Genomic DNA, 13,478 nt, shown 5'->3' with positions numbered 1-13,478 from the left:
TGCAACACTAAGAGGGCAAAAACTTTAGGCAAAGGATATTAAATTACATATGTAAGATAGTGTGGAATATCTCCTTAGTTTCATTGAGCCCATTATAAGCAAGATTCACTATGTTAACATGGACAAGCTTTGCATTGGAGAGGTATATGATGTCATGGACTCAATGCTTGAGAAGATGAGGCACATCATAGCTACAAATGAGCAAGACTCAGAGAAGAGTTTTTTCAAACAAGTGCATGCAATTGTTGAAGCAAGATGGAAGAAGATGATCACTCCTTTTCACCTTGGCTATGCTTTGACTCCAAAATACTACATTAATTATTTTCTTTCTATGCCAAGAAGGCTTGCCCCACATAGAGATTTAAAGTGTCTAAACAATACAAGGCAACATTCCTCAAACTCTTCTCCAAAGAGGAACTGTGAGATGCAATATGAATGAACTCACAAATTTTGTGCACTCAAATGGTTAAAGTGTTGGGGCTCTTAATATAAGGTTTAGGAAGGATACTCATAGTTGGTGGTACTGCTATGGCCGATTCTTCTAACATTTATCAAAATTTTAACACAAAATTTAAATTAATAGACTATTTGTTTTTTAGTATTTGAAGTTTTATTTCTAGTTTTTTTCTTTTAAAATTTTTATAAATAGATAAATACCTTCAATTGTTGATTTTGTTTGCATAGGTAGTTCATTTGCATCATAAGTAAATTGGAGCACACATTCTTTCACCCAATTAGTAGAGCACAATAGAGTTTTTTTAGTATTTGTAGTTTTAGGTTATAGTTTTTTTATTTTTGAAATTCTATTAATAGATAAATACCTTTAATTGTTGATTTTGTCTACATAGGTAGTTCACCTGCATCATAAAGAAATTGGAGCACACATTGTTTCACCCACTCAAAAAGTGTAGATAACTTAGTATACAATGTACATCCCAACTTGCATCTCCTTTCACACAAATAACACAACTACAAGCAAGGGGAAACACATATGTGGGATATAGAGCCATACCATATTCACTTGGATACTTCCACTTTACAACATATTGAATTAGGGGGCTTTGAAAGTGAGCACACTACAAGTTCAAGCTGCATTGCCACTTCTTGTGGTTCATCTAATGTTCCCATCTCATCTAATGTCAATGATGAGGATGATGATTTAGATAATCAACGAAATGAAAAAAAAAAAACTATGAACGTTGTAATTATTAAAACTTGAACTTGATATTATTATTTTGACGTTGAAGTTTGAGTAGAGAATATTTATGATGTATGTTTTAAAATTTAAATGACATTCAAGTTGATGTTGGCTTTGTTGTTTACATGATGGTATATAATTTTTAAACCTTAATTCATGCCTCTTACTCGTATGTGCGCATGCATGCACACAATGTCTAACTCTTGGGGACCTTTAGTCTCAAGTAACATCAAGCTTTTCCATTGTGATAAGGGTCTTTTTATTGCTGCTTTTACTTCTAATAAACATGATCTAGTGGTGAGCAAGTTGTGGGTGTGGGTGATTCACTCTTTCTTGGCCAAATCCTAGACAACCTCTTTTAACCCTCTTATTAAATTGCCCAGTGCATGTTCTCTGTGAGTTTGTATGCCCAATCTTCCCCTCCATGTTTTGAGGAACTCTTGCGTTGAGGCCATTGACAAATATATTAGTTGTTTTTTAATGGTGGACGAGGCAACGACTATGATGGGCCTCTCTACCTTTCCTCACATTTTGGTTGATATTGATATCTCCACACCCCTCTCTAGGGAGGTGGTTCTCGTGCGTGGGGACATGCCATGGGCTCAACTACTAGATTATGAAGGCTTCTCCTTTCGGTGTCGGTGATGCTTCTTCATTGGTCATTCGCCTATAAATTGTTCTCGCATGCCGAAGAGGTGCTGCCATTTGGTGGAGGGACACAAATGATAATCATTTCATTGTCCATGCATCCGACTCTTCCTTTGACAACTACACAGGATGCTGATGACTCCCTAGAAGGTGATGCATCTATTTAGTTAGCCTCTGAACTAGTGGATCCGATCCTTCGTCCTCTTATTGTTGATGTGGTCCCCTCTAGTCGTGTGGACCCTTCTTTCGCCACTGTTCCTACTCCTAGTTTGTGCCAAACCTTGGTTTCTGAGATATAATATTGTCAACACTATTCTTATTGTTGATTTTCTCTCAATGACAGCTCCACTACCTTCCCCTTGTCATGGGGACCTTATTGAAAGTATCACCTGGATACTTGTCTCTAGGCAAAAGAAAAATCACACTATAGATTCTCTCTCCCCCTTCTAGGTGGTGGGTAAGTTATCTACCCACTCTTGATGCAAATTAGAAGTTGTGCTGCTAGTATGTTTTTAATGGTGTTTCGTGACCTTGTAAATAGTTGTTCTGGACAGCCCTTTCCGGGCTGCTTTAGAATAAAAACATGAAATTTGTACTAACAAACCCAAAATCCAAAAAAAACTAGTCAAACCAACAAATTAGATCCCCTAGTTCGAACATGAATGGCAAGTTAGAATACCAAAAGAAATTGCAATAGAAGCGTAAATGCCATTAATATGTTAACAAAATCATTCAATTGTTTTTTGAAATCTTCTATAGTAAAATAAAATAACTCTTTAACTAAATTACAATAAAATGTAAAATGCAAAAAAAACCTGAAATAACTCTTAATTAAATTAAAAATATTTTTTTATATAATAAAAAGAAAATAAACATAGCAAAGAAAATAAAATCACTTTTTAACAGTATATTGGATCCGTATTCTTAATACTTATCCTTCATGTGAAAAGAAAAAAATGCTGAATTTGGTCAGATACTAAAATAATCTTACAGCACACACTCATTCCTTACCACTTATTTGATAGCCTGAAAGAATTGATACAATAAAAAGTTTAATGAATATGTTCAGAAATTGCATTTCTTTTCATTCTTTTATATTCTTCTAGACGGAAGTTCAGCAATATTTTAAAACCTTTATCAAATATGGTAACTGCGTTTACATGGCATCAGGTTAAACAGTTTTGGCAACCATAACTGACTAAACAATATGGTGTCCTTTAAATCATCATCCTCACACTCCAGCGATTGCCTTAGAACTTTTCTCACATATGATAAATGTTAGAAACATGTAATGAAATAGCTAGCAGAAATTTTTCGTTTTTTATTTAAATTTATAGACACTAATTCACAAAGTAAATTGAAAATTATCGAACATCTGCACTTTGACTAGAATGTTATTGATAAAGATATCAAATAGAAAAAAGTGTTCGAAACGTTTTAACTTTTAACAAGTACATAAGGTTTGACAAATCTTCCCTGTTTGTGTAAATTTTATTAACGAACGTTGAATAACGAGGTACCAAACAACTACGGTTGCTACAGAAACGATGCCGATATATTGGACACTTTGTCGAAAAGTCTACATGTTTATTAAAAGGCAATGTGATATGCCAGCAATATAGGTGATTCTTTGGGAGCATTCATTGTATAAGCAAAGATTATGTAAGCTTTTGAGCTTCTTCAACACTTTTCCTCAAGAGAGCAATTACGGAAGGTGGATCTTCTGCTCCAAAGACTGAACTTCCTGCAACTATACAATTTGCACCAGCAGAAGCTGCCTGATCAATTGTAGATGGGCCCAAACCGCCATCAACCTGCAAGATTGACATATCATATTAATATTTTCTCCTCTTATAGCTTCCATTATGTCAGACTAGAAGGAAACAAGTCAGTCACATTGGAAGGAAAATGTAGGTAAAGCATTTAACGTTTGTTCTGAGGTTTTAAAACAAAGGTCAATGAAAAATTAAGGGCTGACATTCAGATTGTCCAGATAATGTGCATAAGCTATATGAAAAGTACCGATTTATTTTTTAGGTAGTATTTAATTCCACCTTTCAGAAAAAATAAAACACACATGTCCAGTTTAACCATTGCCAAGAAATTTGATGAAGATATCTAATAGACTAAAGCATATGAAGAATGAAATGAATATTACAGGTAGTCTATTGTGTTCCAAAAGCTGAAGTTTCATAGAGTTACCTCAATGTCAAGAGTTGGGTATTTCTGCCGTAGGTCACGGACCTGGTATAAAAACAGAAGTAACTTAAACAACATAGAGCACAGTTGAGGATAATATTAAAATAAGGTGATTTTGTAAATGATTAAATTTTCTAGCGCTGACCTTGTCCATCATATGAGGCATGAATTTCTGCCCTCCAAAACCAGGTTCAACTGTCATAACGAGCACCATTTCCACAGGCTCTTCACTTTCCACCTGAAAATACACTTAATTATATGAAATATATTTCCATTAACCAATTAGTTGCACTGCAAAATGTATATCAAATCCTCATCCAGCTTCCTAGAGACAAACGCTACATCCAAATCTCCTTGTTAACTGGTTTTTCTAGGGAGAAGAAAAAGCTGCAGTGGTTTTAAATATACAAACATTTCGTATGGAATCTTATGGTGGATATATTGTTAATGATATCAGTAACTGCGAGAGAGATCCTTCATACCTGTGAAGCATATACTGCAGTTTTTATAATTTCTATATGATGTGTTTTCGAAGCAGCTGTATTACCAATTCCAGCAATTTGGCCTTCGTGTACTCTATCTTCTTTGTGGAGTCCATGTTCTTGATGATTTGATATGACCAGGTGAAATGACTTCTATTTACATCTGTCACTGCCCAGATTTCTGATCTGCGACCCTTTGTCTACCATCTTCATGCATTTCTTTCTTCAGCTCGAATGCTAGTTGAATGGCTATTACAGTGATTTAAGTCTCATGTTTATAATATTTAGTATATGCTGTGTTGCAACTGCCGACGATTCATGTAACGGCGTGTCCTTTGGTATTCAACAAGGCAATCTCTATTCCATTCAGGTGAATTATATAGAGCCCGAGTTTTCTGGTGAAGCAGGTGAAGTTGATCATTCTAAGAATCAACGATTTATTAGAATGGAAAGTTCTTGTCTTCTGGTATTCTCCAAAAATAGCGTATATTAGTTTTTGGATGTGTTCAGTTGGATGACACACAGCAGAGATTATTGTGAATGTATTATTCTCAAAATTATCTTTAGGGGTGCAGTTAGTCAATTCCACGTCTGGAGAATACATCTTTGGTAATAAGTGCATTACATGCTTTAGTATCATGCTGTACACGAACAGTGAATAATAGACTTATGTGTTGAGACATTGTCATTGAATATATTGTCTGTGAGACATCAAAGTGATAAATCTCTGTACAAGGCTGATCGTTAGATTGTTAAGTGTTAACAATCAAAAGCCTGAGATAGCATTAAATGAAGAGATCTACTTTACAGGTGTGGCTGGATTTTTCCTTGGGTAGGAGGGTTTTCCTAGGGTAGATCTGAGTCTGATTTCCATTGCTTTGATGTTAAAGGTTCTGATTATTGCCTTTATGATATTCTGGTTCAAAACATTAACATGGCATCAGAGCAGGTTTAAGGAAACAATCTTAACTAGAATAGGACATTTGGTTTCTAGAAGAGTCATGACATCTAATAGGTGCTGAATACACTGTTCGTAAATTCATTGTGGGTGTTTCAATCTCAGCTATCAAGGCTTCTCATGCAATCTTTTGTGCTAGGGTTCGAATTTGCATTCTCTGCCTGCACTATGTATGTGTGATGGTGAAAGATCTATTGGCATATTGTAAGGAAGACAAAATTATGAAGAGAGAAATACTTTATATTGATCATGAATTTTATAAATTTGATTCATGCAATAACATTGAGAGTAGTGAATCATGTGTGCTTCTAGCATTAGTCTATTTGATTCTATTACTAATCTCTCTAAAATGCTTCCAAGATGGATCAAGAAGCATTGAGATGATGTGAAATCACATGCAAAGTCGTGAACATGGGAAACACTGCTTATTGTCATGGGGCTGAATTGGTTACTCAACTTCATTAAAAAGGAAGACCCTACATAGGTTATCATTAGAGGAAGAAATGTCATTCAGGGAGACTATTCAGCTACAGAAATTAAATTCAGAGGGAGCGTGTGTGGCAGAAGGAGACTGCAAAAGTTCTTTGCTTGATCAATCATTGGAGTAAATCAATTTATTGTGATATTCAAACTATGAGTTTGCTGCCCCTCTTGAGAGAATCTCGGCTGAGAGGGCATCTTAACATTCAAATGATCCTTTTGTGCTTTAATGAGTTGTTCTTTGTGATAGAAGTTTGAGGTGCAATCCCTTGTCAATGAGTTCTTCTTTGTGAGAGAAGTTCGAGGTGAAATCCCTTGTTAATGAGTTCTTCTCTGTGAGAGAAGTTCGAGGTGAAATCCCTTGTTCCACCCTTTGTGAGTAGGTATGGTGTATCCACCCTCTGCGATGACACACAGTGGAAACATATTCTTCTTAGGGAGAAGTTTGAGGTGAAAGCCCTTGTTCCACCCTCTGTGATGAGGCATGGTGGAAATGCATTTTTCTCATGGAGAAGATTGAGGTGAAAGCCTTTGTTTGACCCTCTACGATGAGGCATGGTGGAAATACATTCTTCTTGGGGAGAAGTTTGAGCTGAAAGCCCTCGTTTCACCCGCTGCGATGAGGCATGGTGAAAGTCATGTGTGTAAATCCATGACATTAATTTTATGCTACTATGGTGAATTATGTTATGCTGAGATAACATGGTTTTAATGAGAATCTATGTGATAAGACTTATCACTAATATCTTTGGTTGCAGCTACGAGTGTCTGCCACACTAAAGATCTCTCTTTCTAAGATGGAGTGTTTAAGATTGTAACTGCAATAGAGATCTTTATCTCTGATTTTGCTATATGTTGAAATTGGGACAATACCTCTATATTGTGCCATCAGCTAGAGAAGATATTTATGATAATATTTTCGTCATATTAGGTGAGCACAACATGGCATTCAATGTGTGCTAAGTGTCACACTCTAAATATTTAGCTTTTATTATACAAAGAGACACACGACACATGTAGAGTCATGTGTTTGGAATTTGAAGAAACCTTCAATTGTGATATGAGGGGTCTCTCAATTATACATATACATGTTTGTATATACATATATGAGATTGCTTTGTGTGTAAATACTAAATAGTAAATACACTTGTATCAAAGTGAAAGCATTGTATTTGAATTATTATTATCAATAAAAGAGATATTTTTCTGGATTTTTCCCTTCAAGTGGAAGGGTTTTCCTAGGATAATTTCTCCTGTCTTTTGTGCATTTTTATTATATCTTTTATTGCTGTTTATCTTTATTTTCTGAGCAAAACATTAACAAGACATACCCACAAGGTATTCAGCATGTGCCGAACCATGCCTAGGAGAATCCATAGGCCAAAAAAGAAATTAATAAAAAAAAATCCATCAAACATTCAATCCACTCTTCTTTAACAACCAAATATGCATTTTCAACATTGAAAGTTGACATTTTTTCACTTATTAAGCTTGCTAGTTTTTCCCTGAAGGTGAAGGATTGCAAAGGTGCCAAAGACATTTGCTAAATGCTCGGGGTGGTATCTAGCTTACACAAAGAATGTTTATCAATCAAAGGTTAATACTAAATATTTTGTGAGAATTTTTCAAGTTATTAAATTTTTTTTTTTTCTGAGCTTAAAAATAACCTTGAAAAAGAAAGACCTTCTTCAGATTTTTTTCAAAAAAACAATTCAAATGTCTTTTTGCACTTGCTTTTAAATTTTTATTACATTTATACATATTGTATGGTTGCCTTTTTTGTTCTTTGTATTGCCTCCATGTCATATTTTCATTTATATATTTTTTTTCATCTTATAACGACCTATTTCAGAATCCCTACTAGTTCAAGTTCAATGGTCCTCGAGTCAAATAAACAATTGAAATATGATCAAGCATCTACTCTATGCAAATATATTACAAGGATTGAGAAAATTTTAAAAATAGAGCTTTTCTTCGGAATTCTAAACAATGTGGGACCCAATATAAGGGCTTGTATGGTCGAGTGAAAGCTCACTTATGTGCTATGACTGCCATTAAATTATACTTTGTCAATGGTCAATCAAGAAATGGTTGACAAAGAAACTAATAGTGGCATACATGAAAGAACAAGAAGAAGCAAATATTGTGAGTGAGTGCAAAATTAAAATCTCAACCTTTAGTGAAGAAGGGATTAGGGAGGCCACTTACAAGATCTCCTTCAATAGTGGCCGGTCCACATCCTTTTCTTCAATACACCATCTATCCAAGAGCAACATACCTTTTGCCTTGCCACAAAAGAGAAACATTGAAAACTGGCATTTTAAAGTGAGGCTAGAGACAGTGCAGATGAATACAATGCATGTTGCATTTACACCAACAGTCTTCTTTTCAACCTAGTAAGATAATCATATTAGCAAGAAATAGTGATGACTATCAATTGAACACTCTAGTTACACGTGTCCTAGGTATGAGATGGTGTGAATGTATGTCCCCTCTCGTTTCATGTCTCCATTTATAAATAATGAAATTCCCAAAACCTTTCATATTATTAAGTCCCCAAAGGCCAAGGTAATAAAATTAATAGAGGGGGATGAGTCACTGTTCTGAATCACTTATGTCCTATTTTTCAGTCATGGGCATGGGACCATTTTTTAAAGGACATTCAACTTAACAATTAAGTTACCTCAGCCAGCTCAGTAGTTTTTTTGTGACATGGCATGTGGGGAGAATTTAGCCATTGCCATCAATTGGTTTTTGTTATGGAAAAAAGAAAAAGTCTGCTTTCTTGATTGCTGAGGCTGTGATAAAAAAATCGCATGAGAAGAAGGAAGTATTTTTTATCATGATTATTATTTTTCTATGCTCTGCAAGTCAGAAACATCATATCCATTCTCAGGACAAAACCCCTGGAGAAGGGAATACTTCTGGGCAGAATCCCAGAAGATTAACTGCATTAAATCTTTCAGTATACAACCAGTTCCAACAATCAAAGATCTGATCAGTGATTCTGGTTTCTCAACTGCAGCAAGGTGGACGTGTAGATATACAGACTCTGCAGCCTGTCAAGAGGTTTTCTATTACTGCCGTATCTGAACTTTCTTTCTATGATTTTCATTTTCAAAATCTGTCTATAATTGGTTGAAATATATATATATATATATATATATATATATATATATATATATATATATATATATATATCCTTAAGAAGCACTGCTCCGGTATGATAGTTGTTCTTCATTTTGTTATAGTTGATTTATAATAGATTCTCAATAAGCAGCTGGGTGCTCAAATTAGAGAAATAATGTATTGGAAAGTTGAGAATTCTGGTGTAGCTTGCAATTTCAGATCAGAAGCTTTATACTGGTTTTACAATTTGTTTTGTATGTTTTGTGCATCTGTAGCATAGTACATTTCAGTGGTATCAGAGCCACACCTCTTGCCCACCTGTGTGGTTGCATATAAGAGCAACATGGCAGAAGACAGAAATGATGGGGGTAATGGTCAGTCAAACTGACATGACTGGAGAGAAGCAAGTTTGAAACACTTGGAGATGAGCAAAACACAATTTGATGACAATCTGATCCAAAGAGTGGAAGGATAGAATGACTGCATTGAGTTTTTGGTGAAGTGGAGATTGAGGTTGGATAAGGAATCTGATTTCCTCTTCACAGGCTAATTTCCGCCTTGAGTTTGGAGGTCTAAAACATGAGTCATTCCCTTCTAAATCACATAGTGATTAAGTCATCGCGGAAACCTTAATGAACAATTCAGATGATCAATCAGGTTTGAGTAGCCAATATGTCTTGGTGGAAAATTAGGTGGTGTGAGAAACAAATCCTCTAAGGGTGGTGGATTCCGCCACCCAAAGAGGAATTGCCTTTCCTCTCATGGATGAAATCTCCACTCCTCTGAAAATTGGATTAATTTAAGCCTAAGGTGGCAACACGGAAGATAGTTTGAGAAAATTGAAAGGTAATGTCAAGGAGGATCACATTGAGGAAAGATCAAGTTGAGGAAAATGAAAGCAGGTGAGAAGTAATCCTCTGCGAGTGGCAGATCCCACCACCCTCAGGGTCATTGATCCCTACACTGTTAGAATTCTGGCTTTGATATGGAAGATTGTAAAACATGTTTTTTCTTCCCAAAATAATAGTTGAAATCTGAACTTGCAAGAGGGTGGCCATTGAAGTTTGAGGAAATGTTTTGAAGGCCTAATGAGGGTGAGGAGACAAAGGTTTGATACTGAAATATTCCTCTTAGGGTGGTGGATTCCGCCACCCAAGAGAAATTATAATTCCTCCATCATATGAGATTTACACCCCATGAAGAGGATCACCCAAACATTGATAAGCAGCAATTTTATTGAGAGGGACAGTCAAGCATCTAAAAATCATTAATTTCCCTTAATCTAGTCAGTCTTACAGAGTTATAAATGAATTAAATAAAATGTTTTTTCATTGGGTTGGAGAACCTAGTTGGCCTCTATGAGGACTTGGCTCTTCATAAAGTTGATTGCCTATATAAAGGACAGAGAGATATCAGTTGGACGTCAAATCAAAACAGTCTTATCCTTGCTACTAAAGGCAGAAAATTCTCCTCTAATATACAGCGAACATCTTCTTGGAAAGGCAGCAAATGAAGAGGGGGAGAATCACCTTGGAGTGGGAAGCAAACTATCTTGAGAGAGCAACAATTTTGAACATTTGAGGTAGTCTCCTCCCAAAATATCTGAGACAAAGGTGGTGAAGGAAATAAAATCTGGGCATGCTATTTGTTGCAGAAACTTGCTTAGTTTTTCAGAATTAAAAAAAAAAATCTCGGGTTGCCAGGAGTAAGAGATGTTTGGTTTTAAGGAGAGCCCATAATTGTATTGTGTTTTGCTTCCTCGTTTTAGATATAGACGAGGAGATTGATTTCAACAAAATATAGATGCAGTTTTATTTCATGAAAGTTTTGGGATTTCCTTCATTTTTTCTCATCAAGTTTGAGAACTTAATGAAATTTGTCTTCTTGTTTTGCAAGGTTGATTTCAAAGAAGGAAAGGTTTCGAAGAATGGAGATGGTGGCAAGGAGATATTCAAGACTTCAAGTAGAAGCCTCGTGCTTAAGCTTCGTTGTGAGGATTTCACACCATCGCCCCAAAGTTTTTGGGGACCCTCTTTTTCGGGCAAGCCTTGGCAATTTTCGCAGATTATTTTTGGAATTTTTTTTTGGTTTCCTTAGCAAATTTGGCTTGGTCCAGAAGTTTTTGATTGAAAATTTTACACCTTGGATGCCTTCGGGCCAGGAGGGTATTTGGTTTATTTTTCACCCGATGCGAAACTTGATTTTTCCGGAGCATGTAATTTTATCCCTAGGCCAAACAAGTTTCAAAACAACATTTTTTTGATGCTTAAAATAATACCTAGCAGGGTAAAATTGCAAATTTTGGACTTAGATGGATTTTTGAAAATTTGAAAAAATTGTATAAACTTGAGCATTTTCAAAAATGAATTTGTTAGATTTAATCATTTTGGAAAATCTTGAAATTTTTTTGGTGAAAAAGGAAATTTTTGATAGTGAAATTGAAATTGGAGTTTGAATTTTGACTGCTAGGAAAAGGATTTATTCTGTTAAAAAAAATTAAAATTGTATTGCAAAATTGAAATTAGATTATATTGCAAAACCTCGTTAATTTGGTTGAAATATTGCCTAGAAGATTTTAGAAATGTTAAAGGAAATCGGTAAATTGGAATTGAAAATTGATTTTAATGATATTTTAATTGCCAAAACGTTATTAAATAAAAATTTTGACCTCTCCTAGGCTTGCCTTGTTTCTATTTTGCAATTTTTGATCAAAACTAGCAATTAAATGTGTCAATTTCACTATAGTCTAAGTAATTTTAATTTGCATTTATATCTAAGCCATTAATTAAGGGGCTAATTTAATTTTGTTTTTCCTCTAGGCAGGTCGGCCCACTTGGAGAGGCAAAAAGTGTGGTATAAGAGGGGCTTCCCCTCCTGTTATTTTCTCATTCCTTTTTCCTCCTCCTCGTTGGATGTGTGATTTTCCTCTAGAGGGGAATTTCTTGCTTGGGCAATTTTTGGGGCAGATTTTCCTTTTGTTGGCGGCATTTTTCTCCTTAGGGAATTTCTGCCCTAGGGCGATTTTGGAGCAGATCTGATTTTTTTCAGCTTGGGCGATTTTTGTTGGGTCTGATTTCTCCATCTTTGGCTGCAATTTTTCTTTCCATAATTGACTGATTTTATTTGGAGAAGAGGCAATATGATTCAAGGTTTGATTTTGGCAAATGTGGGCAATTTCAAGGAAGTCGAAATTCTGATTTTTGCTAGGGTATCATTATTTGCAAGCGAGATTGAATTTTCTAAGATCTGATTTGAATTTGAAGAGACCCGGTTATTGGTAAAGACAGATTTAAGGTAAAATTCTACTCATTTTTAGAGGTAAGAATTGGTTTTAAAGGGGGATTCTATTCCTTGTTCTTGCTTGGTTCGTTTCCTTTGTTTTCTTCTTGCACTCATCATCCGCCACTTCATCATTCCATTGATAGGTTTAAGTTCGGAGATATAAGTGTAAATAGGGCACTTAAAAAGGCAGAAATAAGCTAGACCACCCTAAGATTGAAGTTTGGAGATATAAGTGTAGTCCAACCTAAGGTAACGAAGAGGCAAAAATAAATGGTAGTCCCACCCCTAGGAAAAAAGGTTGGAGATTGATAAGTGTAGATATAGGACTTGGAGAGGCAGAAATAAGCTAGATTCCATCGATAGAAAGAAGGTTGAAGATTGATAACTGCAGTCCATATCATTTAGAACAAAAGGGCAAAAATAAGTGTTTAGGATGGTATATGTTAGTGCAAGCAAGAACCCAAAAGGAACGGATACCAAAAAAGAGAAGGAAGACATGATGTCTAAGACCACCTTCTTCTCGAAAGTGAGGCGAATAACTGATACAAATATCGGTATAGTAAACATGATACAATTGAAAGATAGATTGAAGGAAGGACAATCCCCCATGGCGAAGAAGATCTACAACAGTGGAATTGTACACGTGGCGGTTTTTCCTCCTACCTTGCCTTGTCCGGAATTGGTAATGGAGTGTGCATCTTGGTTTGATATTATTACTAAGTCCATTTTTTATGAAGGGAAGAGAGTGTTAGCCAATATCGGCAAACAAGTGGTCGAAGAAGTATTTAATATTCCCTAGTATAAAGGCATGACAGTGGTAATGATGGATTAGGCAGCCAAGTTATTTCAGGATAATCAGGAGGCTTACTTCATTCATCTAAAGCATAATTGGTTACACGAAGGCAAGAAAGGAGTTACCAGGTCATCAAAGCTCACTAGGTCAGATTTCAAATCAGAGTATGGCAATCTAATTGTGCTTTTCAGCCGAATCATGGGTGTGGCTCAAGGTATGCAATTCGAGAATTGGATGTACTTCTTTATTAATGAAATTGAAAATGGAAAGATAAAATTTGATTGGGCTAGAATTATAAGCGAAAATTTA

The 13,478-nt window shown here is 35.5% G+C and overlaps 1 protein-coding gene across 1 annotated transcript in view; it reads right to left on the bottom strand.

Annotated features, from left to right (window-relative positions):
* Window positions 1-3,210: 3,210 nt before the first annotated feature.
* The window catches only part of LOC149533024 (ribulose-phosphate 3-epimerase, cytoplasmic isoform-like), a 105,449-nt gene continuing 95,181 nt past the window's right edge, over window positions 3,211-13,478 (bottom strand). The window contains exons 7-9 of the mRNA XM_089803737.1: window positions 4,191-4,283; window positions 4,049-4,090; window positions 3,211-3,660 (exon numbers count right to left, since the gene is read on the bottom strand). Of these exons, the coding sequence (XP_089659863.1) occupies window positions 3,505-3,660; window positions 4,049-4,090; window positions 4,191-4,283 (291 nt within the window). The 3' untranslated portion in view covers window positions 3,211-3,504. The remainder of the gene's footprint in view (window positions 3,661-4,048; window positions 4,091-4,190; window positions 4,284-13,478) is intronic.

Source organism: Cupressus sempervirens, chromosome 10 (assembly GCF_028749045.1).
Source record: "Cupressus sempervirens isolate cs-2001-9-10 chromosome 10, ASM2874904v1, whole genome shotgun sequence".
NCBI classification, from domain to species: Eukaryota; Viridiplantae; Streptophyta; class Pinopsida; order Cupressales; family Cupressaceae; genus Cupressus; species Cupressus sempervirens.
The sequence above is the reverse complement of the archived record's forward strand: the minus strand, read 5'-3'. Positions and strand labels throughout refer to the sequence as shown.